We start from the raw sequence: 27,204 nt of genomic DNA on the forward strand, positions 1-27,204 counted from the left end.
TGAATGAACAGAAAGTCCACCAGACATGAACAAAAAGAAACTGTCAAGATACTGAAAGATCGATATGAATTTGATGATAATATGAAACTAATGACAAAGTACACAGGAACTCAAGAGATTTTAGAAACTGGAACAACATAATTAGCTCAACCACAATTCAGCAGGCCTCATAGCATCAACAGCAATCTTTGACAAAACACTGAATCTCACAAATAATGGAAGCACCCTGTTTCATCCTGCTTATCAGGTGCCTTAAACAACTATTTTAAGGTGATGCTTTCAAAGCTGTCTTAGAAGGATTAGGACTTTTTCACTGCTGTTAAAGTGAGCAGTAAGAAATCCTGCCACCCTTTTTGTGTTTTTGGAAAAAAAACTAATCTTTGTTGGAGTGGGAAGGAAAGATTCTGCAAGCAAGGCACTGACAACTGGGCGCTGCCTATTTCATGGCACTCTTCTGGAGCAAGATTATGCCCTGCTCTTTCTTAACTCACTAAGCACATCTCCCCTATCCAGCTGTTTCTCAGCTGCTGTTTCACTAGCCCAGTGCATTTTCCCCTTTCAGTTCTGTATACTATGCCATTGCTTCAATCAGAAGTGAATGTGTTTCAGTGGCTCTGTTGCATCATGCCTTCATTAAACATTTGGAACAGTGTCAAAGATAGCTAGAAACCAGTCAAAAATCCAGGTATCAGACAACATGTGACACTTGGATTCCTCATTTACATGTAGAAGATTATTAAAATTGATTGCTAAGACTTAACTCTGAGCAGCATTTCAAAGCCTTTAGTATTCTTCAGCTCTCATACAATTTATCTCATTAAAATTTCCCCTTTATTCTCTCCTGATCACACACAGGCACTAAACAGCATGATAGCTTTGCCAGGAAGTGTATTATTTGCTGACGCCCTTACAGTACTGCTAAGGAAAATAATTAGCTAATGAAAGATTTCCTTTTCTAGGCTACAGAAAGTCTGTAGCCTGAATAGCCCACAAGGCAGAAACTGTCAATGACTAATATCAGTGACTAACATCACGTTCCCCTGCCTTCAAGGACTACATTTTATTTCCTGCAAATTGTAACTTCTAAAAAGCATGCTGACGAAGAGCAAACTAAGGATCAAGTGATGGCCATTGCCAAAGGTCTCAGCCAGCACAGGCCCTGGTGACACCTCTCCTCACATCCACCTCCCCTCCTGAAACATGTGTGCAGCAATAACTCTGCAGACCCAGCATCCAGCACTCGTCATTCCTTCCAAACCTACCTCCAGGAACAGAAGTTGGCACTACTCTCTCAGCCTAATGTAAGGCACAGAAACACACACATGAATGACACTAAAGAAATGACACTAAAGAAATGACACTAAAGGAATACTTTCCTGTGATATGGAAACTGAGGCATTAAAAAGCACTCAGTAAGTAGTGCTGATATGGTTTCAGATTTGCAATCTTCCTATGGTCCGCCAAAGTTGAGAACAAACATGAAAACACTTCAATAGTCTAAAAGCTCAGTCCCTGATCTCTTAAAATATAAATTACGTGCCTTCACCTCACCTGTTGTGAGCTGAGCAACAAAATGTTACGGAATATTGATGAGAAGGTTCAACTTTTGCTGTCATACCACCAGCATCTGACTCTGACATTGTAGGCCAAAATAATAAAGTGGAAGACATTATTACTTTCAGAGCAATTGTTGCAACTTGGGAAGGCACTGCTCCAAAATACATGCTTATCACCAGCGTTGTCAGCCTCTAGTAGGTGGAGAACACCTACACCTCTAGTAGGTGGAGAAGCGCAAAAGGCACTAGAATACCAGACACAAATGCATATTTAAAAGAAAACAACCTATAAAATGCAGGTAAATCAGTTGGGGCAGGAAATCCACACTAAACAATCCAGTGAACAAGAAAACGAATAACATCCAGCATTTCCAGAGGTCTTCCATAAAAGTTCTCTAAATCTAGGGACATGACTGTAACATATTTTGCAGTAAGGGCACATAGGAATAATTTAATAATTCAGTGTCTCTCCCTTCTTGTCTCAAGATACTTCTTCTCATGCAGACTTCAAGTCTTTCATCTTCATCCTTCTGCCAACAGTAATTGAAATTGAACACAGGAAACCAGACATCAGAGTACTGCAGGTGAGATGGGACTCACACAATCAGTGTGCCACTGCATTAGCATCTGGACAAAATATTACATAGCATCCAAATCAGCCTAGAATCACATCTGTGGTTAAAATTGTAACATGGACTGCAGAGCAGAATGGGGTAACTACACTCAGAAACAATTCACTAGAAAATACATCTCTACTTTTCACAGGAGAAGGCGCTTTTGAACACGCTTGGGTTAATTTAAGTCCTCTGACTGAAAAGACCAAAACATGTGTTTGCATTTGGTATTTTAAGTTTTTCTTTTGACATAAAGGTCCTTTACAAACACCAAATGGGAAATCTCTTGCAAGTTATTTGAAAACAAAAGAAAATACGTCCACTCTGTAAATCTTTTGATTGATGCTCTATGAGACATTGATTTTTTTTTTTCCCTAAAGTCAATTAAAAGCATTCAATAAACAGTGTCCTTTCAGTCAAATCTTAAGGCACAGAAAAAACTCAGAGTGAGCTAGGCAGAGGTCAAATGCAAGATGTTAGGACTCATCACAATAAAAACCCAAACTTTTGCTGCTTCAGAATGTGACCTGTGACCCCTGAGAAGCAAATGGTATTGAGTGCACGTCCCACTAAAAGCACCTCCTAAGCTTTCACGAGGTTTGGAAACTGCCAGCCCAGTTTCATCACTGATGCAAAACAGAACAGTTATGAGTCACAGGATTGCAGTGCTGTAAACCCTGGCTACCAGTCAGAATTAAGTCTGCAGTGAACAAACTAAGTTCAATGCCAACCAGCCCTTTAGCTTTGCCAATCCCCACAAACAATGAAATCCAAAGTCCTGTTGGTTAAAGGTCTTTTAATTGCTTTATTGTAACGTGCTAGCAAAGAGAGCAATCAATGTGAGCAGGAAAGAAACTTACCATTCTGAGACTTTGGGTCCAACTAACACAGAGAATTAAGCATTCTCAGATTGCGATTATTATTATTTCTTGTTTGATATATATCAGCCTTCAGGCAAGATAGAACTTGAAATTTCAACTGTTTCCTTTCAGAGGATCTTATCATGTAAGTATTTGCACAAACAAAGGTTATCTTTTAGTGTCCTCCTGCAAACAGAATCACCGATAAGGCTTTGCTTTTTGCATTTGGACAAAGTGTGTAGTCATGGTGCTTTGTTAGCACTAAGTAATTGCTCTGCATTTAAAGCCTGTTTATCATCAGCTTGGGTCATTTTTCTCCAGTGGGTTAAATACCCCGACAGCTTGGCTAAAGCTTCAACTAATTAATCTGCTCAAGCCTGACACTATAACCAAAGTACAAATGTGATAAGGAAAGTGAACTCTTCTTTTTATACCACAATCAAAAGAAATCAAGTTAGCTGGCTGGTGGGCACAGTCAAGTTTCTTTTGTACCAAAAAGGCTGCTGAAAATGGAGATTGGGGCAGGGAGGAAAGGGGAAGCTGGCACCATGATTTCATGTACCAGCCAGGAGCATCTTGTTTGGCCAGGTTGAGATTTGCGTGGTTGCGCTCTGATTCATGGGAGATGCAGATGCACCAGTCTAGCACGCTGCCACATTCAGAAGTTCCTCCACCCCTCTGCAGGAAACTGCTACACCCACAGCTGGCACAGCACCCCAGATACCAAGTCCATTTCCTCAGACAGCACTGTTTGTAGGCTGGCCCTGCGACTTACACCACCACCCATTTACTTTTAAGTTACTGCACCAGCAGGCAAGCCAGCACACTCTGATTTCCACCATTCCTGCTACACTGAACGCATTTTTTTATCCCCTAGACAAGAGGCAACAGAACCTCTTAAACCCTTGCTTGTGCACCTCTGTCAGCTGTGAATGTGCACGCAGCAGGCAGGTAGGAGAAGCTTGTGCTCTTATCTCTTTCACCGCACCTCAAACTTTTCAGAATTACTTTAAGCAGTGGAGAGGGATATAAGTAACTCGACAGTGAATTCAAATACGTGGGTCTGTTAATTTAAGTTACAGAACAGCAACAAAGATGAGGGAGAAAAAGTAGAATGTTTTACTTGCATTGCTATTTCTTATATTTTTATTCAGGCTTCTGCTATATTGCTTTTCCTTAGCAATCCCAGCTCCTAGGAGTACACTGGGAGAAAGAACCCCAACTTTCCAGTCAGAAAAGTTACTTAGGGAAATAGGGTCCTGGGAAACCTGCTGATTCAGCTGTCAAAAGCTAAGAATAAATTAAGAAAATTAAAATAGTAGTAAAATTTATAAGGTATTAATGATTTACTTCTTGAGGTATTTACGCTAGATTGTTGTCTGTTGCTCCCCCCCCCCCCCCAGTCGGGGATTTTGGTTTAAAAAAAAACAAAACAAAACACTTCTGAACCATTTCAATTTCATAAGGGAACTCTTCTGGGAACAGCCGTTCTCTAAATAATTTCAACCCACACTAAGTGCTAGATTGATTACCAAGCATGTCCAGGTAAAGTAATTTTTCATGTTGTTATGAAATTCCCCGTGAGCATTCCTAAACCAGCTAATCTTTCGTCAGCAATCCCAAATCAGGAAATAAACTTCCAGCAAAAATGCAGTGTAGTAAGTCTCTCTCCTCTGTGGTTATTTCAGTAAGGTTAAGGTAAAATTGTGAAAGGAAAGAATTACTACAGATCAAAAACTCAGGAATCAACTATCATCAGTACTAAAAGCAGGATGCAGAGAACTAGTTAGAGACAAATTTCATCTCGAATTCAAAATAGCTTGAAAATAATTTTGAAATCAAGTTGGAGAAAAATCCTTGAAGTTCCCTACTGTAAGTTCTGATATAAAAACACTGCAATGACAATGGCACAAGTAATATTTAATGCAGTTTCCACAAGCAACATGAACTTCTTTTTAAATCAGTATATTATTTTTAAAAGTAATCTAGTCTCAAAAAGAGAAGGAAAACTACAATTTTGAGAGAAATCTAGTACTACTGATCTGTTTGACAAGGAAGTGCAGATGTACCCCTAGACCAGAAAATGCTAACATGAACCTGAAGATACACTGGAAAAATATATCTCATCTCTCCCAGCACACACCTCAGCTGGATGCTTACAACGGTAGAGCACTGCCTTGTGTGCTTTCAGTTTACCCTTGACTTAAACAGACTGCAATACTGCCTTCTGCCTGCGGCTGCTCTGGCAGCAGTCTTGTTGCTCCAGAAAGTTGAAATGAAAGCTCAAGATCTACTTTAACTTCATACTGAGCCCTCCACAATTTTAGCCAAATGTATTTTTAGGGTGTTAACTTAAAAGAAGCCCACAAACACAGTTACTTCTTCAAAACAAACAAACAAAAAGAATTGAAACAAAGAGGCGGTCTGTTTGTAAGGGCTCCAAGCATGCTTCATTTTAGCTAGTGCAATGATCACATACACACAGTATCTACATAGAATAGTGGCACAAGCATTCTTCTCTGTGCTTTCTCATTCTTTCTTCCTTTCAGGTGTCATTTGGTCTTAAAACTAAATGGTCTTATCCTCTCAGAATATCCAGATATCTTCTTTGAATGTATTTCTCTCCCTCTCTTCTCCTAATCACCTGAGCAACATATTTCCTTTTTTCACTTAACTCATAGCTCTGTGCTATGAAATCACATCCTTTTCTTGCTCTCCTTCTCAAATTTTCTTTTTACAGTCAATTGCTTTCACAAGCTGTGTCTTTGTTCCCTTGCTTTGGAATTTTCCACTCTCCAAATGGCTTAGCCGGTGCAGAGAAAATGGTGAAAAACGCTCTCTTTTGACAGTCTGAATATGACTTAACGACCTTCTGTTGTTCTTGGTCTGAAAGACAACGTGACATAGCCCCAGCTTCACATATGTGAGGTATTTGGTTGTATAGTGATTGCATAAGATCAATCAGGAATTTTGTGATGTGTTTAGACAGGTTCTCCAAGTGCCACACAAATATTTTGAAAATAATCTATCCTTGTGTCAGAAGTGATATGTCTAAGACCACACTGTAGGAAGTGACAGGACTCTATTGTTCAGCATAGCTGAATCTGGGTTTGCTCCGTTTTGTGCTGACAAACCAGCAGGCTCAGCCAGGACCCTGGGGGTGCAGCACTGGAGGTGTACCTTTAACTTCCTTCTGCAACTGCAAGCTCTAATCTGGCTTTCTTATAACACACCATGCAACATACCCAGATCTCGGGGAAGATTTTCCATTTAGTTTCTCACCACCATACACAGAACAACAGAGGACATTAGAATGAGCACTAGCGTACTGCATAATCTGTTGCAGAGTATCTTGCCTCATTCCACTGCCGTCTGTCTATAACATCTGGGCTACCAACACTGCAAGTTCAGGTGTGTCGTTCAGAGAAAAGAGAGCTTAGAGTGTGCTCCAAAGTAAACCTAGGTTACACTACCCTACAGTAGACATGGAAGTACCAGAAGGCCACCCAAAAAAAAAAAGTCACTCTAACAGGCCTTTGCCCAGAAGAGCCTTCAACAACGACAAGAACAGAGGAAGACAGACTACAGCATAGGAGCACAGTTACTTGTTTCACACCCTGAAATGAAAAGAAGAAAGTAAAACCAGAACAACGCACCATTCACAGAATAATCTAATCATTCAATAGACTTGGGGATTCTTGCTCTTTCCTACCTATCCACTTCATTGATGTAATCTTGTTTGCTTGTGCCATTTATTCATCTACCTTGAAAGCTCTGGTGGGATTTGTATAGCTCCACTTGTACTAAGTCAATGTTGGTTCCAGGTTTTGTCTTGTACACTTCTGAACAGAATCCACCCAAGCAAGGCAACCAAAACAAGTGAGAACTTGTTAAAGATATTTGAGGCAAATTACTTCTGTTGCAATGTTGAAGTGATGGTCTTAACATTCCAGGCGTAACAACACCTCTTGTAAAACAGGGTGCTCACCAACTGGCCGGTATCCTCAGCAGGCCAATCCCCAGGGAACACTGCTGATATGCACCAGTGGGGGGCCTTATTTCTCCTCTCAGACAACACTAGTTTTCTTTTTTTTTTTTTTTTTTTTTTTTTCCCCTTGTAAATATAAGAAGTTTAAAACCTGGAGGAACAATAGGTGAAGGTGAAAACAAACTATTATAAATAATGATGACCAGTGTTTTACTGTAAGCTGTTAGCTACTTCTAGGATTTCTTCTGCTTCTTTTCCTATTTTTCTTCCCTTTTCTCTTCCAGTCTTTCTTAGTCATTTGCTTCTTCAAAGCCCAGTCCTAAGTACCCTACCAGATGCCAAGATTCACAAAGTTCACAGAGTACCTATCTTTGCACACAAGGCATTATAAATAACATTTCTACATTTAAACCAACTGGATCCTAAGTTAACCTGGTTTATAACCATCTGGAATTCTTCATAAAAAATGACTTGTAAGCACTGTAAACAGTTTTGTCTTCCCAGAGGACATCAAGAGTTTCCAACTTCTTTGCCATCTTCGTTTTGTGATCTGAGTTCAAGAGCAAGGTATAGATTTAAAGATGATGATAATGCAAATAGTATTAATAAAAGAAACCTCAGAGTGATATGTTTTTCCCTAAAAAGGCAGGCTCTATTAGTGTCTCAAAGGCAGCAAGGTGCCAATACAATTAATCAGTCTGTTTTTAGTTCTCCCTAGACAGCAATATTAACAGTTTGTTTCAGTCTGTTTATATGGGTCTGACAGGTCTCCAAGATGCTGTGTTCACTTGCTGGTGATTAATAGTCATTCACATACTAGGTGAAGACCAAGCAGAAAAATAATGTTTTCTGAGCCAGATAGATAACTGGATTTTCTCCTCCCTTTTTTCATTTCTAACTCGGAAATGGTACTATTTTTAGGAATGCTGTCTCTTCGTTTTGTTTCTAAACTCCTTTTTTAAAAACCAGCCCACGTGATGAACCAAAGGTAAATTAAAATGACATATTTACTTGTCAGTTGTGCTTTGTAAAGCCATTACATTGATAGTGAGGGTCTGCAAGCTGTGATACTACACGTACCAAATAAAGACACAGGGAGCAGTTCTTGCTTCCGGGAAAAGGACTTTTCTACCTTTCCATTTCTGCAAACATCTTTCAGGAGATCTGAAGAATCAACCGAGCACCAAAACTCACTGCAATGGAGAATTCACAATCTGAGAAGAAGCTGAACTCTAAGGTGCATTTTGTGCTTTTGAAACATTCCTTCAGTGACTTTTACAGGGCTTTTAACAAATCCCACCAAATCAGAGATGCTTTCTTTGTACAAAATCAGTGCCTTAATATTTTCACCCTATCTCTCCATCACAGAGTTTTAATTTGAGACAGTGTGAAGGAGCCCATAAATAAAAAAAAAAGAGCACATGCTTCATCCTCCCCTCCTACTTTCCTGGGTGTTTCATTCTGATACAGAGAACAAGCCTCCAGTAATGTCCAGCCAAAACAACCACTCAGGTACAGCCACAAAACAGGAGGTGACATATTTGCCCATGCTGCTGCTACTTCTCTTTTTTTTTTTTTTTCCCTAATCAGAGTTGGATGCTTATCACGATACTTCTGTGACTTTTTTTTCCTGTTTCTCCCCATGCCTGTCACCCCAAGAAAAGATCATGCACAGATTTCTGTGATAATTTTTGTCTGTTCTGTCTTCTCTCCATTTCTCCAGCACCTGCCACCACTAGTTTTTGGAGGCAAGTTCCATCCCCTCAGTTTTGATTCAATTTCTTTATTAACTCTTCATTTCCTGACATCTCTCTTCCTTATCATCTCCTTCCCTCAACTCTGGCTCTTCAAATCTCCTTCTCCTGGCTTTCCATCATCCCTGTGTCTCCAGGTCATAAACTTCTCTGTTTACATCTTCTTTGATCTCTCTTCTTTTGCTCTCTTACTTAAGTACCTTCAGCCTCTTCTGACTCCTCCTGTCCATTTTAATTAGGGCATTTTTTTCTTCACCATTAATCAGAGGACACAATTTCTTTTCTGCCACTTTTTCTTAACAGCAGTCTTCACAAACCTTCTTCTCTTTCAGTTTGATTGCAGTTGAAGAGGATAGCACAGGAAAATAATTGTAGCTGAAGAGTAAGAGAGCTCTGCATGATAATACTATAGTCTGAAATAACAGGAAAAAAAAAAAGCATCCTAACTCTTAAAATGCTGCGAGCTGCCCTGTAAAATAATGGGGATTGTGCAGAATACAAACACATACTGACAGTCCAGCAGGTCTGATGCAAGAACTTAGTAGTAGAGCTCCCTCCAGAAACCTGCTGTTATATTGTTCTTGATGTGGTTACTCAAAGAAACAGCACAGTTGTCCACTGAATGGCAGACATCACCTCACACTTGCCTGGGAGTCTCCTCTTCCTCTCAGAGAATTCAGATCCCCACCATCCCTAAAAATTATGCTCAAAACACAGTCACTGATGGCACCTGCTTTCTTGTCCTTCAGAAGTTGATGATTTCAAAGCAGTGGCTTTCTTATTTGTGGACTTGTCTCACTCACAAATGCACAGTGATGCATTTACCACTGGGTCAGCTACATATACCTGTAACCACTTCTCACAACACAGCATAGCCATAGCTACCTCCCAGTCTCTTTAGAAAATCTAGGACAAAATGAACCTTTTTTTTTCTTTTTCTTTTTCTTTTTTTTTTTTCCTAGAGGTCACCACTGTGTCTTGAAGGTTTTAAGAAGATTGTTCATTTTTTGCTTGTTCCCTTCAAGGAAAGAATTCAGAACTATTAAACTGAGAAACATTTTCTGCTGTGCTGTGACTATCTATTTTCCAATAGATATTTATGCAAAATCAAGAAGCCTGAGCAGGAGTAAAAAACGCTCACCACAACGTGTGGCCCCTGGGCTAATAGGAGTTGAGAACAACTTCAGATACTTAGACCCTATAAAACCTATTGGAACCATTTTCTTTGGCAGTAGATATCCCAGCTGCCCAGCAAAATCAGACCCAAGCACAACACCTTTCTAAATGGGTAACATCTTCAGAACTAGATTATGAGGAGGGAAAAAAAAAAAAAAAACCACAACAAGAAAACTATACTTTTGTGTTACATGTCTGTGGTTCTTACCTTCTACGTAGATCTTCAGCCACTGCTGCTCTGCAGCTGAACAAATAGGCTCGCAGAGATTTTAACTGCTGTCTCAGGCGGACAACAGTTGCCAGAGATTCAACGTGCTTGTACAACATGGGATTTTCCTGCTGGATATCAATCAGTGGCTCCTCATACACATATTCCAGAAACTCTTTGGCTTGCTTTGATACCTGAAAAACATGCAACCAGTTTAGACACGCTTTCCTTGTAACTTCTTTTTAAGCAGATCTTCCCTTCTGTGTTTTGTCAGCCATTTTCTGCATCTGAAATATTATTGTTAGCAACTACAGATGAAAACAGAGCTGAGAGAGAGCCAACTGTCTCTGCTTATAGCCAATTCAAACTTCATCAAGCCCATCAAAGCTGAATGCCTGAGATAATTGCTTACTTATCCAAAGTAGAGCAATATTTGCAGCCACACATTTTCATTGCAGGATAACACAGCTCACTACAGGTACTTTTAGGCCTTAAAACTGTGATCATCAAGTTTCTTCCTTGTTAATATTTTTATGTTTGCTTTCCTTTGGGAAGAAGCAAGTGAGTAAGTGCCAAATCACAACACCAGAAAAGGAAACACACACACTGCAAATCCAATCATACTGTGCTGTCCCAGGATACAGAACTCCAGAATAAAGTTCTACTGCCTTTGCTACATGCTCAGCCAGTGTGGCTAAAATAATGTAAAAAAAGAAAAACAAAAAAACAAAACAAAAAACAAACAAAAAAAAACAACAAAAAAAAACCCACACAACTCCAAAGCACGTCTATAAAGTTTTTTAAATTATAGATAAATACATCTAAATGTTAGTGGTATTACCCATTTGCAATGTTTCATTTGCAAGACATTTTTTAAATATCATTTTCTTGAGAATACTTTGTTCTATCTCCACCTCTAAAGAGCTACTGTGATCCCGATAAATTAATGAGAGTTTTATTCCCACTAGAAAAGATATTCCTGTTTCTGGGGTGAGAGATGAAAAACACTCATGTCTCATTTTTGCATTTTATCACAGCTGGAAAAGAGAAGATGGGATATCTGAAATAAGCTGCAAATCACTTGAAACTGTGCTATAGAAATAGTGTGTTCCACAAATCAATTAGTCCTTGTGGATATTTAAATCAGTGCTTGCACTGTTGAATTGAGGGAGGGCTAACTATGCTATCTTCTGTGAAATTAATGAAAGGAGAAATGGCACACCGCTGCCTCTTGAGACTTAGGACATCATTTCTCCACCAGTGTTGTAAGGCAGGAAGCTGGTAAAAGCAATATATGTAGGTCACTTCAAAAGTAGTGCCTCCTATTTATTTCCATGGAAACCACAATAGAAACAAAGGACCGCAACAACACTACTTGACAGAGCAAATTCTCAGCGACAAAACATTATTTTTCATCACAACCATCACCATTTTTGATTCACAGCAATGAATAGGAGCCTATATGCTATCCTTGTAAATATCTGCACTAGCACAGGTGACCCACAACTTCACAGCTGCATAATGGCATCATTGCTACAAAAATGTTGCCTAGCAGTCCATCGTTCATCAAATGGAAGTCAGAAGGTAAAAACTCAAACTATATGGTGGTCAAGGAAGGACAGTCCAGCCAACACCAGCAATGTACTTCACCACCTCCAAAAAGATTTGGGGCCGGCGTTATCCTGTTGCAAGAGAAAGGTTGTCTTCTCATCTACCCTGATTCTGGAAGTTCAAGATCAGCCTGGCCATTATTGCAACGTGCAAGTCAGAGTGGATGGTTTGTCCAAGTTCCAGGAAACAAAGAAGAACTGCCTTTTCCTATCCCAAAAGACCGCGTCCATCACTTTACACACTAAGAACTGCGTCCTGAACTTTTTCTTCGATATGGAATTCACACGCACCACTCTAGGGACTGCTGTTTTGACACTGGTTCACAGCGGTAACATCATGCCTTATCACCAGCAATTACGTAATCTAGGAGACTGTCACTTTCAGCCTCAGATTGGTTCAGTAGGTCCTAAAAACTTGCGTAAGGTCTTATTTCTGTTCCTGTGTGTTTGTGGAACCTACTTGGTGCAAACTTTGCAATATTCAAATGTTTCCACCATCATTTCCAAAACACTGAAGCCAATACTCAGCTCAGTACACAGTTCCTTGGTTGTAATTTACTGATTTACAGGAATGACTTGATTGAGACGCTTCCTTTCATGGTGGGACAGATGCGCACGGCCATCTCTGCACAGTGTGGCTTGTCTTTCTGGTCCTTATCGCCACTGCTGAAATGCACTGTGTTCACATCCACTCGTTGGTCTCCATAAATGTTCAGCAAGCATTGATGAATGTCAGTGGGTACCATTTTTTCCACATGAAGGAATTCAGTGACACACCTTTGCTTCATACACACTTCCATGTCAAACACCATTTTGTCAGACTGCCCCTCTGCTGACAACTGTCACATAGTAACAATGCATAATGGGATACTGGTGGGAAGGTTCAGTCTCTACAGCCATACCACCATCTGTCTCTGACACTGTGGGCCAACATAATAAAATAGGAGGCATTACTTTCAGTGCAGCCCTTGCATATCCTAATAAAAGGCATCACTCTAAGGAGAACTAGTTTTAAATATAACCTTTTCACAATGCACAATAAAGTATAATAATGATGTCAAGGACAACATTACCACCAATAACTACACAGATAATAAGGTAATTTTAAATATGGTAGATTATAACCTCTCAGATTTCCCAGGTCCTGAAGCTATATCAAACAGCTGACTTTCTATTTCTATTAAGCACTCATTTCTTTTTCATTTTTTTTCCAAAACAATGCATATACAAGGAATTGTGCCATCTGAATGGAAGCACAAGAAACATGCTGTGTACAGACAACTTGGATTTTACAAATCAAGGCTCTATAATTATGTCAAATTTTCAAACATTAGCATCGTTAATGTTTTTTAGACGCACTAACTGTGGTGTACAAAAAAGACCAAAGTTAAACAACTACTTTCTGCTCTTATAATCATTAAACGGTTTGGCCGCAATACCTCAATTATCTCCTGACAACCACGGTACCTAGCGTAAATATTATTCCGCATCCACCAATGGGAAAATTAAGCTACGTATTCAGTGATACACTAGGAGGCATATGAATGCTTGGTAGAGCAAGTAGCACCCCCCAAGCAAAGGGTAAGGGATTCAACTCAGTACTGTCTCTCTAGTCTTTGAGATTTCCTCATCCACTGGTCTTCCTGACTTAGGAACCAGGGAGAGATGACTGTCCCAGTGCTACACCCACGTCTGTGAGCAGCTTCACCCTGAACAGGGGAGCTTTCCTGAGGCTGCAACTTTAAGAAAACAGAAACAAAAGCAGCACCAGATCCACGATCACCTGTGTGACTGCAATACATACATATGGACTACAACACAAAATTTAAAATTACCTATTTTTCCCCTCCTCATAGAAGCTCTACTTCATATTAGTACAGAGCTGAACAAAAAGCAGCTCCTCTCCATCGCTCAACATGTAGCCCTATGCCCTTTTTATTGTACAAACCACAATCCCAGAGGACCAAATATTACTACTGTTCAGCTCTAGTGCTGCACAGCCTGAGCACAGCCTTTGAGGGGAGAAAAGCAAACCTTTCTCCTTGCTGACACAATGTACCTGCAGAGCACTGATTACAGGAAAAAGCAGCTTTGCCCAGCATCAACAGCTGACAGGGATGCATTGTTTTCTCTCTGCATGCCTGACACAGACACGTCTGTAAAACATTACCAAGTATAGCAAAGTTGCAGGACACTAAAATGCAACCTTATAACGAGAATGGTCAGGCAGTCATAGTAATTCACATTGTTATTGGCCAACATACTTGTATGCGTATTACCATGCTCACATTACCTCAGTTATACTGGACAGAATACACGCTGACAAGCCAGTAAGAACGATACAGGGCAAATAGAAGAATTTTAATTTCAAGAATCACAGAAGGGTGGATATTAACATTTCCAGACTTTTCTACAGACTGCAAATTTACTGTTCAGAACTCGATTTATCAGAAGCCAGCCTTCCTTGAGACCTTCTGGCACAGACAGTTCACTTATATGATTCTTCCTGCTACGCTTGCCTGTTTGCACAGGCTGGAACCTACCTGAACCAAACTGCAGAACTTACTAGCATCTAAGCAGGGAAAACAGTTGGCATAAATAAAAGGAAGGCATTTTCACCAGATTATCTCTTTTCCCTTCACAAAAGCACGAAAAACACGAATAGGGAAAACTGCAGGGAGCTAAGAAGGAAAAAAAGCGTACCTGAGGACTGAATTGCTGCTTGGTTATGACAAGAGACACATGCCTAACCACCAAGTCCTTTGAAAGCTTTTACTGCATCCAAGGGGATTTTTCTTATCCACGTGCTTTCAGGTATTAAGTGCGTTGGTGTTTTTCAGTGTGGTAAGAGAAGGCAACTTAACAGATTTCTACTGCTTCTGCTTTTTTCACGGTCCTGTCTTGCCAAAAGCGAGACAAGAACCATTTACAAAACTTACTTAACTGATGCAAAATAGTACTCAGCTGAGCGAGACTTCATGAAACACAGAAGAGAAACATGTCCAATTACATTATATCACCATAAAAGTCTACGTGCTAAAGTATGTGCTGCTGGTTGTTTTCCTTCGACAGGTATGACAGATACCAGAAACCTCTTTGAGAGGGAAAAAAAAGGAAAAAAAGGCACCAGGAAGGCATGGGAAAGAATGCAGTTTTTCAAATTCTTCATTCAGTTTCCTTCCATTTAGTCAAATGCTAGGCACATTTTAGTCCGCATGCAATACAAAGTCTTTGAAGACTAAAGCCCTGTTTCAGCTCTGACTATCAAATGTGGTGCATGCTTAATCCACTCACCTCCTCTGTGGGATGTGCTATTTAAGCTATTTATGTGCTGTGTCCATTGGGGAACAAGGCACCCACTGCAGCAGCTCTACTTTCAGACATCACTGCACTACCTGCGAGGGCCATGGCTCTGGCTTTAGGAGATCTGTTGCTAAGATTCACTTTGGAATGTTGCCACATGGCTTTATATGGGTACAATGGCCAATTATCAGAAGTGAAATGCTGACTAATTAAGTGTTCTCATTTAAAATTGACCCCATAGGAAATTATTACTACCAAGATCACCTCAAGGAAGTGGGACATCTCTGCCTTTGCCAAATCAGCACATTTAATGAATACACTGCTAAGGAATCATACCGTTTCATTACCAATATTAAGCACCTTTCAGATCATACAGAAAAAAGGAACTTTGAACCTTGCTCCTGAATGGCAGAAGGAGATGTGGAGGCGAAAGTGCAGGCAATATGTGGCCCACCTCTAAAAACCACTGTTTAGTCAACATGGGCATAGAGCAAGGACAAGAGTAAAAGCATGTTTATGTGGAATTGAACAGAACAGGAAAAAAATCCAAGAGGTTTCCCAAAAGTAACAACAGCAATGTGTTAACTTAATCCCATACATGGACAAAGTGGAGCTGAAGAGATCCAGCTGGTGATCTCAGCTCAGTTTTGACACTGCTACTGTGGCACATAATGACCCCCTGACCTTCTCTCCCTGTTTCACTTCCCCCTAATAGTTGGAGATGCTGTCATGTTTTCCAAACTAAGGAATGGTTTTCCTTTCTTAAATTCATCTCTGAGTGTTTTGGCACAGAAACTGACAAAGTACAGACTGGCATAGAATTTGGTTGTGATCCCAAGCCACCTTACACATGTTTAGACAAAATGCAAAACAATTTCTCACTGTAAGAGTTGCAGTATGTTAGATTTTCAAAGAAAACTTAAGCTTCCAGTCCTATTTTATTTCTCTCCTCAGCTGCTCACACTTAAACCATAGGAAACAGAGCATAGAGCATAATTTTCACCCCTCAAGCTTAGAAACCTAACCAGTTTATTTTCTTGGCAGTATCACTGACACACTGATATAAGTTCTCCTTACCTTACCATCTACCTGTTCCATATGAAGGCTCCTTATAATGCCCTAAGCCTAGCAAGTTTAGTCTTTGGCAAAGGCATAAAAAAATATTCTTAAATATTTATTCCTGTCTTCCAGGAAAGGGAGGGTTTAGGTTTTCTTGTTTCCACATATCAGAGCTTTGTAGCTCTGAGAAATCTTGCAATTTGTGGTTCAAGACTATCATTTTCCTGATGGCAGGCTCTGGCTACCTTTTAATAATCTTCACTTCTGTCAAATTTTCCTCCTCAAGAGAGCTGCTTTTCCTCTAATAGGGCATTTACCGGTTATTTTTTTCCTTTTCAAATAGCCCATAATAATAATATTCGCAGACACAAAACATCAAACAGCCTCTCCTAACAGTGGCTGCTAGGTTTGAAGTTCTAGTATAATCTGGTTTCCTTATGAGTTCATTGTTGTTTCAGCACATGCCCTCTGTTACTGCAAAACAACACAGCTAATGTTTGGCATAATACTTGGAGGCATGTAATCAGTTCCGACTATACAGTAACCAACCACTAAGGCAGCAGCAACAGCAGATCACTGAAGTTTTAGAAAAGCAGCTTGTGTGGCAAGTAAACAACAATAGAATTTTCTCTTCATGTTATTTTCAAGTGCCCAGCCCAAAAAAGTGCTACAGCAGTGTCCTGGCATTCTGGAAATGTCTGTGCCAAGAGATGAGACATACTGGGCTTCTACAAGTATCATCTTCAGGTTAAGCCTGTTTCCAGCAAGCATTTTGACAGTTTTAGTATCCATCACTAAGCATTACCAACCTGTAGCCTCAATCAGTCATTCTGACTCTCCTTGTCTCTTGAACAACTAGATGAGCAATGATGGAAAAGACACCATTAAGAAGAAGAGAACAGCTGCTCCTCTGGAGAAGCCGCATAGGTCTGGCTAAGGAAACTGCGATGAACATATCTGTCGTCTTGAGAGTACATGGACTTGTCAGGCTAGGGTCTTCTGGCAAGTGAGTCAAAGCAGATATTATCAGCAGATAATGCCTTTAACCCTCAACATGTAGTAAAATGTCTGTGCTCAGATAGAAACAGCAATTCAGTTCACTCACTAGTAAATCAACTTACAGGGAGATTACCTTGTACTTGGAAGTATCCCAGTTATGAACCAGCCTTGCAGGGATGAGGAAGCTGTCATCCACATGGCAGGTACAGCAGTAATACCATCCACTGTAACTACACACCTTGGCTTTGCCATTGGACAAGCCTATGGAGCGCTGACAGCCTGAAGGAGAGAGGAAAAGACTGGGTTTGTACAGTATGCCAGAGGTGCAGATTCAGGACACAGTAAGGAAAGTAATTATTCCTTCTTCTGAGGTCATTTAAACAAAAAATACACAAAACCAACCGACCTCCACATAACAGCAAACAAACAAGAACTCCACAATCACCGTCTTTTTCCTTAGAAACAGTGAAATAAGTATATCCTTTGTCAAGTGCTGAAAAAAACTTTCACTAACTTGAGTGTGGAGAACATAGGAGAGCAAAGAGTACTTAGCGCTTCTCAAGAAACAAAGGCAGAAGAGCAACTTTGAGATAGTAGGCATTTAAAAGACATTGTCATAAAAAACAAAGAATCACTGCCCAATAAATCGTATTTCTCAGTGTCGTATCTCCACAGTTCTTGAACACCTCCAGAGACAGTGTCTCCACCACCTCTTCAGTCCAATAACTCACCACTCTGAGAAGTTTTTCTTAATACCCAACCTGAACCTCCCATAGTGCAACTTAAAGCCACTACCTCTCATTCTATCACTGTTGAGAGAAGAGGAGAAGAGCCCAACCCCCTCCTCTGTAAAAGAAACAGTACTACCCATCTTCTGCTCAGGAGCAAGATGAAGAACTATATAAAAGATAGCATTTCTTCCTCCTTCCAAAGCTAAATAGATGCAAGTCCTCAGTGCGTACGTTTGTGTCAGCAGTATCTCAGTAGAGTATCTCAAGTGCCAGCATGGTAAAAAGAAGTGGTGAAAGGTCTAAATCCTTCTCCTTGTAAGTTGCCTCTAGATACTTCTTTTATCATGAAAAAGCACGGAAGCATGAATCTTGATACCCCAATGGACTCCAGCGGTAGCATTCATTACATACAGCAATCCCCTCACGTTGGGTGAAACAAGCCGCTAAATAACACATTGGTTTTTTATAGCTCAATTTGTTTGGACCAGGTGATGCAGTCCAAGCAGTACAACTACAACTGAACGAGACTGATGTCTCCCAGCTAAATACCATCAAAACTTCTATAAATGTTCCCCATTAGCCAACATTTACTTTCTAGGGAATGAGGATGGGATAGTACACACTAATTTCATTCCCTGCCGCTCCACAAGCTGCTGGTTTGTCTTAGCAATCTAGCTCCCATTAGTTAGGCTGAAGGCAACTATATGCTAAACTCTAATTTCTTAGATTTGAATTGTCACCATTCGAAGCTAAAATATCCACAGATGAGAAGGCACTATTTAGACATTCTTTCCTGCCATCTTCTGGAGCCAGAAACTTATTCCAGTCTATGAACATCTTCCTGGGGAGATGAATGACAAAGCACAGAAGTACATCCTCCTCCTGCTCTCAGAGGACTACATCCAGCCCAGAACTGAAGGGCCCTGCAGTAAAAAGGGTCTTGGTAAACAAACTCTGAAACTTCAGGGTTTGCTTCCTTCAGGAAGGGTGGCTTTATAAAACGAAGTTTCTATCCATGCAGCCAATTCTCCTTTTTTCCAGTACTTCTCTGCACTTCTGTGTTTGTTTCCTTGTTTCTCAGAAACAAATTTTTACATGGAGTATTTCCCTATCTTCCTCATACCCTCAAGTCAACCATATTCTGCAAAGCTACACAACAATTGTACTTGGATTTTTTTTTTTTAAATGAGAATGCAGCACTGACACCCACCTCACATTTTCCCTGAGCTTACAATCTTTGCTGCTGGAAAATCACCATCCTTACCATTCTTATCTGTTGTGATTCATAATGATGGCTATTTCTACAATCCTTTCAAATCAAGTTATCAAAGCACTGATTTTCTTTGATGTTATGCAGTTCAAAGCGATGTAGAGTGTGTGACAAACATATTTCTATAGCATAGACCATTTATGCTACTTTGTTTTTTTAAGATGGGGAAAAAAACAGCAAGAGGAAGAGGAAAAAAAAAAAAAGGAGGAGAAAAGTACAGCAGAGGGCTTAATGCTTTTGGAAATTCTGCACCTAGCCATGCAGGTACATAAATTTGTCATCACGTTTACCAAAAGCAAAGCTAGTACAGATTCCTGGGCTTAAACTCTTCAGTATCCCTCTCCACAAGATAGTAGGATGTAGCCAACCATCCCACAGATTGGTAACACAACTCAGCAAACAGGTTTACCTGGAGAGAAGGAACCTTTTACATTTGCAGGAAAAAAAAATACTTGCCTACAAAAAGAGAAAACAGCTTCCCCACACTGGGGGGAAAAGCAGCACTATTTTCACCAATTCCCTTTCAACTATTCCTAGCGCCCATACAGAATAGCATCCATGAAACTTCTGTACAAAGGTCTTGCAAATCCTGAGAATAAGAATACTCCAACTTTTATTATTATCCCCAAAATCATTCCTACCTAAAGGATGTTACAGAGCAAGCTACAAATGGGAGAAGCGTGGCTTCATACGCTGTCAGCAAAGTGAGGTAAGGAATGATCCTGAACCTTTCACCACCGAAAATATGACAAAGCTACACTAGAATCAAGCAGAGAAAAGAGGGGTTGAAAAAAAATAGCAGCAAGGAGGTGCTGCTGGGCACAGATGAATCTCTCTTTTAATAATACCTCTGTGAGCAGAGTAGAAGCATCAACACGAAGAAGCTCATCTCCAAATGCTAAGACTTCAGGAGGAAAGAATTACAAGGAGAAAAGGTAAAAGAAAACAGTTATCACAAATCTCTGTTCTCGACATAAGGCGGTGGTGAGTGGTACAGCATGAAGGACAAATTCAAGACACTACAGTATACCTCCCATTCTGCAAAGTGTAGAAAACACTTCTGCCACGCTTAGGGTGTCATAAAGCTCTTACAGTCATGGCAGATACACACAGCTATTCTTTATCCTTTATTCCTGTTCTTCAACCATTTAGCAAGAAATGCTGGAGCAAGCAACAGTGGGAAACAAGGAAAGAGGAAGACCAAACTCAAAATAAGCACATAACAGTTTTCTTTATTCAATAAAGTTATTTACTCGGTACAGGAAAAAGCAACTCCCTCGTGATTGCGTACCATAATTAAATCTGTGACAGATTAGCTTAGAAGCTAATTTATTTAGAAACAACATACAATATGAAGAAGAAAAATGACCCACAAACTTCAAAAGGCTTTTAGCTTGATAAAGCCATAAAACAGACTAAGCAGAAGGTGCACAGCAACAAATTTTCAGTGTTAGATCAGACATAAAACACTGTTCTACCTTCTCAGCAAAAACAGTGAAAGTGAGAATTACACTTCAGTTGCTGACCTTATGTTTCTGTGCTCTTTACAGTAGAAAAACTCAAACTCACGAGGAAGACAGACTAACAACCCATCTCTACATTCTTGAGTGTAATCTACATCAGTTGCTCCAGAAATTAGGAAGGGTTTGTTAGTCCCCAATTCCCAACTTAGTTGTTTGGCTTTTAACAGACTCCAAAGGATGGACCAACCCTCTTGAATCTATGGAAACCCAAACTACTGACTGGAGCCTTAAACTAAGCCCTAAATTAACAGCTTTCCCATCCTGACTAGTGCCAATAAAAATGAAACACACAGCCCAAGATAACTTGGCCACCCACCCTAGGTAGGCTTGCTGGTTGCAGGCCCCAGCCTAGGCTGGGCAGATGGGTCAGGAAGCACCCATCCCTTCCTGCTGCCGACAGCTCATGTGCGCACAGCACAGATGAGTCATCCTCTAAGCACCCAGGCTTTCTTCCAGTCAGCAAAGCTTAGTTTAATGCAGTCATCCAATATTTAGACTGTCAGGGCTAGGTGTAGTAAACAACATCCTTTATGTCAGTCATACTGAATACACAGATCTATCACCCTCTCTGAGAAGATCAACAATGAAAAAATAACCATGAGTGAAAAAAAGCCACGTGACAGCACATACAGACTTCATCAATAAATTAGGAGCAAAAAAACCTCCAAAAAACTAGCTGTGCATCAAACAGCTGCAATAAAACTTTACTTTTGGAAACTGGCTTTTTATTTGGATTTCTCCACTTCAATTTTATCAGAATATAGGTTCTTTTACCCTTAGTGTCAGATGCCGAGAAGGACCAAGGTGCCATAATTTCCCAAAGAACTTGCTCCAAGGGAATTAAAAACAGCAGTGAAGACATGCTTCACGTGCAGTTATGGTTTGTGAATCCTTTAACAAGTGGCCAGTCTGCATTCTCCCCGGTGTCTTTAAAAATTCCTTTCTTCTCATTTGCAGGACCACAGCACTGATGAAGAATAGGACACACCTCAACTAATTTGCTATTCTTTCCCCATGCCCTTACAGGGTTATTCTCAGCAACATGTGGTGCTTTGCTGAGATTCTGAAGCACTCCCAGACAGAGGTGGATAGGATTTTCCAGGGAATGACATAGTAGCAGACACTGGTAGTTCACCAACTCTTTAGACAGGGGTGGGGAATGAATGCACTCTCTGGGCCAGCCCTTGGAATTCACTAGCCACCAGTAAACTGAGGATTGAATGTAATCAGTAATTAATAGTATTCCTAATCCTACAGATGATGACACTTATAGTAGGCGAGTTTACACAGTGCATAGTTTATGCACTGGGAAAGCAGATGAGAATACAGCCAAGAGCAGGTGAGCTGTCTGTAAGATAAGAGTGGTTGCTGGTGCCAACATCCACATCTGTGGCCAGGTCACTTCACACACAGAACCTCTAGTTAATTCAGTTTTCATTCTTGCTCTACAATTAGTTTGAACACCACATAATTCTGCACTATTCACTCATTTACTTACACTGAAGGCCCCCCCAGTTTGCTGAGTTCCATTCACTTAATAAAGTGGCTAATAACATACATGGAAACAATCAGCCCTGTTTCCATTCAGATACACAGCTGGATTTGTATCTCCTTCTAACATGAAGAGCAACTGTGAATTAAGTGTGGCTAAACATTTTTCACCAATGTTAGCTGAATTTCTTCTTGGTTGCACATCACTAGCACAGTGCTACCTTGGGCATATTGCTCAGATTTACACAGCTTAGGTATGTATAAGCCCATTAGTGTTGCAGAAGGACAGGTGAAGAACCTGAAACCCTCCCAGCAGCTAGCATATGGTTCATCCTCTAGCCTCTCTTACATTTCTTCTGTTCTCATACAAACATAGCAGTTCTGCCAATAATACACTGCACTGACATGTGAGCTGACTTGCTTGATTTAAAAGATGCTAACCCAGCAAATGAAACAGGTTCTTGTGACATGATCCCTACTGTCCAGAGAAGAATTTGGAGACTTTGAGTTTTCAGGGCTGAAAACATTTTCATTTTCCAGGTGTAGCTTTGTCTATCCTAACACAAATGAGACTTGGACATTTAGACCTCCTGTCTTGATATTCCTTTGTTTAAACTTTGTTAATTAATTCATCAAGACATACACCTTGACTGGCTTCAATGGACAAATGGACCAAAAAAATAGTCAAGAGTTCCTTAGGGCCAGCAGAATTAATTCTTGGGATTCACAAGAAACAAGACACTGCCAAGGAAAAGAATAGAACCTATGCAGGCAGTAGACATGCTCACTCAGCAAAACTGAGCTCATTTTCCCAGCACCACGGAAAACAAAAATAACAACACATTTAGGTTGGAGGAAAACAAACAAACAAACAAACAAGAAACAGGCAACAACAACTTGCTAAAAACCTAAAGAGTTCTTCATGGAAAGATTAGAATTATACAGTAACCTATCCCAGCGCACGGAGCAAAGGCTCGCTTTAAACTTTCCAGGGGAAATACATAGATTTTCAGCCAAGACCTGTGTAACAGCTGTTCTGCCTCCAGGGCTGATGCAAATAAAATAAGTGAAACAGCAGCAGAGAATTGCAAAGTGCACATAGGGGAACAGGACAGGCACTGAACTGGCCAGGTACTCAACTGAACTGCCTTTCCAACAATAGCAGGCCAATCTCAAAATCCAAAGGAGAAGATCTTGCTCTGCAAAAGCACCAAACAAATGGCAGGCAGGTGAAGGACTTAATTGCTATGAGATTACACAAAGCTAATGCTTCCGTTGCCATTTTCCCACAGCCAAGCTTTCTTAAACTGAAAAGCCCATTTACTTTACTTCTGAAAATGGAATGTCTTATGTGAGCATAACTGATCATCGATAAGAGATTTAATCAACTCAAGCAAACAAAAGAGAAACCGTGCAATGTTTTCTAATGCCAGCCAATGAGCTGCCACATGATCAAAGAGCCTCTGGACCAGCAACCTCATGTTTTGAAACATGCAGGTGCATAGCAGATGAAGCACTGCATGCTCAACAAATTTAAGTTACCCTGGCATAGAAACCTTTTCTCCACAGCAATTATTTTTGGGAACTAAAAGAGTGAGAAGAGGGCTGACAGCTTTCCAAAGGACTTTCTGGTATTATAGCACTTCTGTGCTACGTTTGTGGAGATTTGTCCCCTGCTATTTGTATTTCTGTTACTCGCTGCTATCAAATAGGTGCTGGGTGTGATAACAGTTCACTAAGTATTAGTTAAATTCAAGGAAGGAGCACCTTTGCTTCTCAACTACCTGGCTTTTTAGAACGTTGAACTAAGTCAACTTGGCATACAGCTAATCTACTTTATTTTTAATTATATTTGCTGCCTCACAATCTATTAGGAACACACTTTATTTTTGACTGAGTTAACTTTTACCAGAGGTTGAGCTGGTTTTAGACCAAGGAAGTGAGCAAGAGCAGAGGCTACATGAGCTGGGCACATTGCGTTGGGCTCTCCCCTTCTACACACAGGATCACAGCACTAGAGGCAGCCTGACTCCTTGAAAGCCAGCAGCTTTCCACCTGCTGCTCCATTTGACAGGGCTACAGGCTCAGGAAATAGCCCATTTACTAACACTGGTTACTCTGCTCCCAATGATCAGTTCAGCCAGCCAAGTCAGCAGTGCCATAATAGCAATGTTTTTTCTTCTTGCAAGTGACAAGTCAAAGAGAAAGCAGAGAAGAAAAGACAAAAGGTACTCCAAAACAGGTGTGAGGAAAGCCACACAGAGAAACAAAAGGGTGTAGAGTACATTTTGCAGAAAGCAGAAACTCCCACATCCATTAGGACTCGTTGTCAAAGCAACAAGTGCTCCTGGCAGATGATAGGGAGAGAAAAAAATTAAAAAAAAATTTAAGAAGTGAAAAGAAAGAAAAACATTTAAAGAACAGGAGCCATGTAAAAAACAAGAGTCAGGGATGGAGGCTAGCCTTCCTAATCTGCAGAAAAGTGAAGGCACAAGACAAAGGAATAGCAAATGGCAAGGGCTGCTGGGGAATTCTGCTCCTGACAGAGCTCCAGAAGGGGTTCTCCAGGTCAGACAGCTAGCTGCCCTTCCCCAGGAGCTCGTAGACAACCCAACAGGGAGAAAGGACTGTCACTGGAGTGCCTACAACTGGCTACCACTACTGACAAGATGCTGCACCTGCAAAGCACGTTCTGATGGAAGCCACCTCAAATTTGTAATATGAACAGTTTAGAATTTCTCTTGAATCCAGGTAAAATAAATAAGTTAAATAATTGATCACCTTAGCATGTCTCATTACTCACTTTATTAAAAAAAAAAAATCATTATAAACCCTAATGTTTACAAGCTTGCACGTGCAACAGCTTTCACTGCATACTCATCTGAGGACAAGAGGTCTCACCTGAAATGTCACTCCAGCTCAGAGCCCCAGACACTAACCATGGGAACACTGGTACACCCTACATAATAGCAACACGACAGGAGCAAACTTGCAGCTATGTGGATATATGAAGGACGGAAGAGGGTGCCATTCTAGTGCCAATAGTTTCTAGCTAGTTTAGCTTTCTAAATGCATTGCCATTCAAAGTCAGAAATACAACCAGTGGCAACAAAGGAAAAAGGGTTTATGAAAGCATGCCTCTCCACATTATCAACAGCCTGATAGGACATTATTTCTTACAATTTCAAATGATGAACTGCCTTCCACAACAGAAAGCTAGAAGTGCCAGGGAAAGACTCTTTTTCTTGCTCAGCAGATACAAACTTTTTTTTCCATCTTCTGACTCCAATGTATTAACAGTTTGTCCCCCTGCCCCACGACTACACCTGACACTACAGTCCTGACTTATATCACGAGTTGAAAAGTGCCAGTCAGACTCCAAGATAAGCTTGTCAATAGAGAAGTGCAGACATTCTTCCCTACCTGCTTGTGAACGTCAGCTGTTTGTGTGGAAGCAGTCCCTTGAAAAGCCTTTACTAAAGGAGAAAGGAAAAGGGAGATACAGAGGGCAATTCAAACAAACAAACAAAAAAAAAGAAAAAACCAAAACAAAACCAAAAACGGGGAGGGGAACCTCACAAAGACTGCAACGAGGAGAAAAAAAAATACACAAAAACACAACCTCTCCCCATCAGGTCCTCCCAACAACCTTCATTATCAGTGGTTCATTGTCAATCAATTAGCCAAGGCAGCGGGGGTCTGTAAGAAGGGGGGTAGCCTGAGAGACAATGGTCTGCCCTGTTGTATTACTATTTAATCACTTTTCCTAAATAAATAAAGCAGCCCTGAGGTGCTGTCATGTCAAGGGAATTTATCACAAAAAAAAAAAACCTTCATTTTTCATTGGTCATTACTTTTCCTTCCCTCCCACCCCTGCAGGACTAGAGAGGGTTATTACTGTAGCCTTAAGTTCCATCTTTGTATTGCTTGCCTTTGATTCCCACTCGGACCTTGCCACTTTCTGGCACTAATTTGTCAGGCCGAACAAAGGAGGGATTTGTACCTCCCGTAAGGTCTCAATTAGGAAAGGCTTCTGCTGTATTATGTGCCATTGGGACAGGACACAAAGACGGTAATTACAGGAATTTGCACTAAATGGCTGAAGAATTCACAGCAAAACTTTTCTTTCTCCCCCTCCTTATCCTTTTCCAAGCTTACCCCTCCCTGCAGCCCCGGGGAAAACTGCTCTCAATGCCTGCAAGATGTAATTACCAACAGCAGGCCCCTCACTTTAAACAGCAGCCCGCTGCAGGGAACAGCACAAACTGCCTGCAGGAAGCAAGGTATAAGGAGGGAGCCTTAGCGTCTCCAAAGTCTCCTCAGCACAACTTTTCTGAGCCAAACAAGATTTCTCAGTTTCTCTCAATTATAATTAAAATCATTCGTTTCTTTGTGCTATGTTAACAGCCAGAAGTACCAGCTGACTTATACAAACCAGCTCGGAGAGTCTCAGGGCAAAGGGTATGCTCCCACAGTAAATGCTGTGTACCCAAGGATGAGGGGGGATACAGATAGTCCCAGGAGTATCATCCAAAATCCGGGAGGCAGCAATGCTTCTTACAGGCTCTTCACAATTCAAACTTCTCTGAGCAAGACTGCAGACTGAAAGGAGCCACAGGAGCACTGGGGAAGTCTCACATGTATCAGGAAAAGACACAATGTCACTGCCACTGTCAGAATACTACTTGTAGGGAACACAAATGAGTTCAGACTAAGTGTCCCATGTTTGGTAGAGGAAATCCATTCCTTCCCACTCCAGAATCTCTTCCCATACAACATAACGCAACACTAAAATCTATCTCACATTGCAGGCACACATTTTGTTGCCATTACAGGAGCTGATCCTGCTGGAAACACCACCTTGAAATTCTCCTGGATCTCAGCCAGAGGATGAAGCAAAATTAGAAGATATTCCTCCACCAAGCTTGAAACAAAAAGAAATACGAAGAAAGGAATAGAGCTTGAATACAATGTGGGATGTTATCTTAAAATGAGACTATTAATTCTTCTGACTTCTTGACTTTCACAAGGTCTGTCTGCTAGGTACCATGCCAGGTCGACT

The 27,204-nt window shown here is 40.7% G+C and overlaps 1 protein-coding gene across 4 annotated transcripts in view; it reads right to left on the minus strand.

Annotated features, from left to right (window-relative positions):
- PLEKHM3 (pleckstrin homology domain containing M3) overlaps positions 1 to 27,204 on the minus strand; it is a 93,699-nt gene that overhangs the window by 38,308 nt on the left and 28,187 nt on the right. For all 4 annotated transcript variants that reach the window (XM_042874798.1, XM_042874795.1, XM_042874796.1 and 1 more), the window contains 2 exons: positions 17,261 to 17,406; positions 10,157 to 10,350 (listed from right to left, as the gene is read on the minus strand). In XM_042874798.1, coding sequence (XP_042730732.1) covers positions 10,157 to 10,350; positions 17,261 to 17,406 — 340 coding nt within the window. The remainder of the gene's footprint in view (positions 1 to 10,156; positions 10,351 to 17,260; positions 17,407 to 27,204) is intronic.

This window comes from Lagopus leucura, unplaced genomic scaffold (genome assembly GCF_019238085.1).
Source record: "Lagopus leucura isolate 7727_CA_CO unplaced genomic scaffold, USGS_WTPT01 Super-Scaffold_100012, whole genome shotgun sequence".
NCBI lineage: Eukaryota > Metazoa > Chordata > Aves > Galliformes > Phasianidae > Lagopus > Lagopus leucura.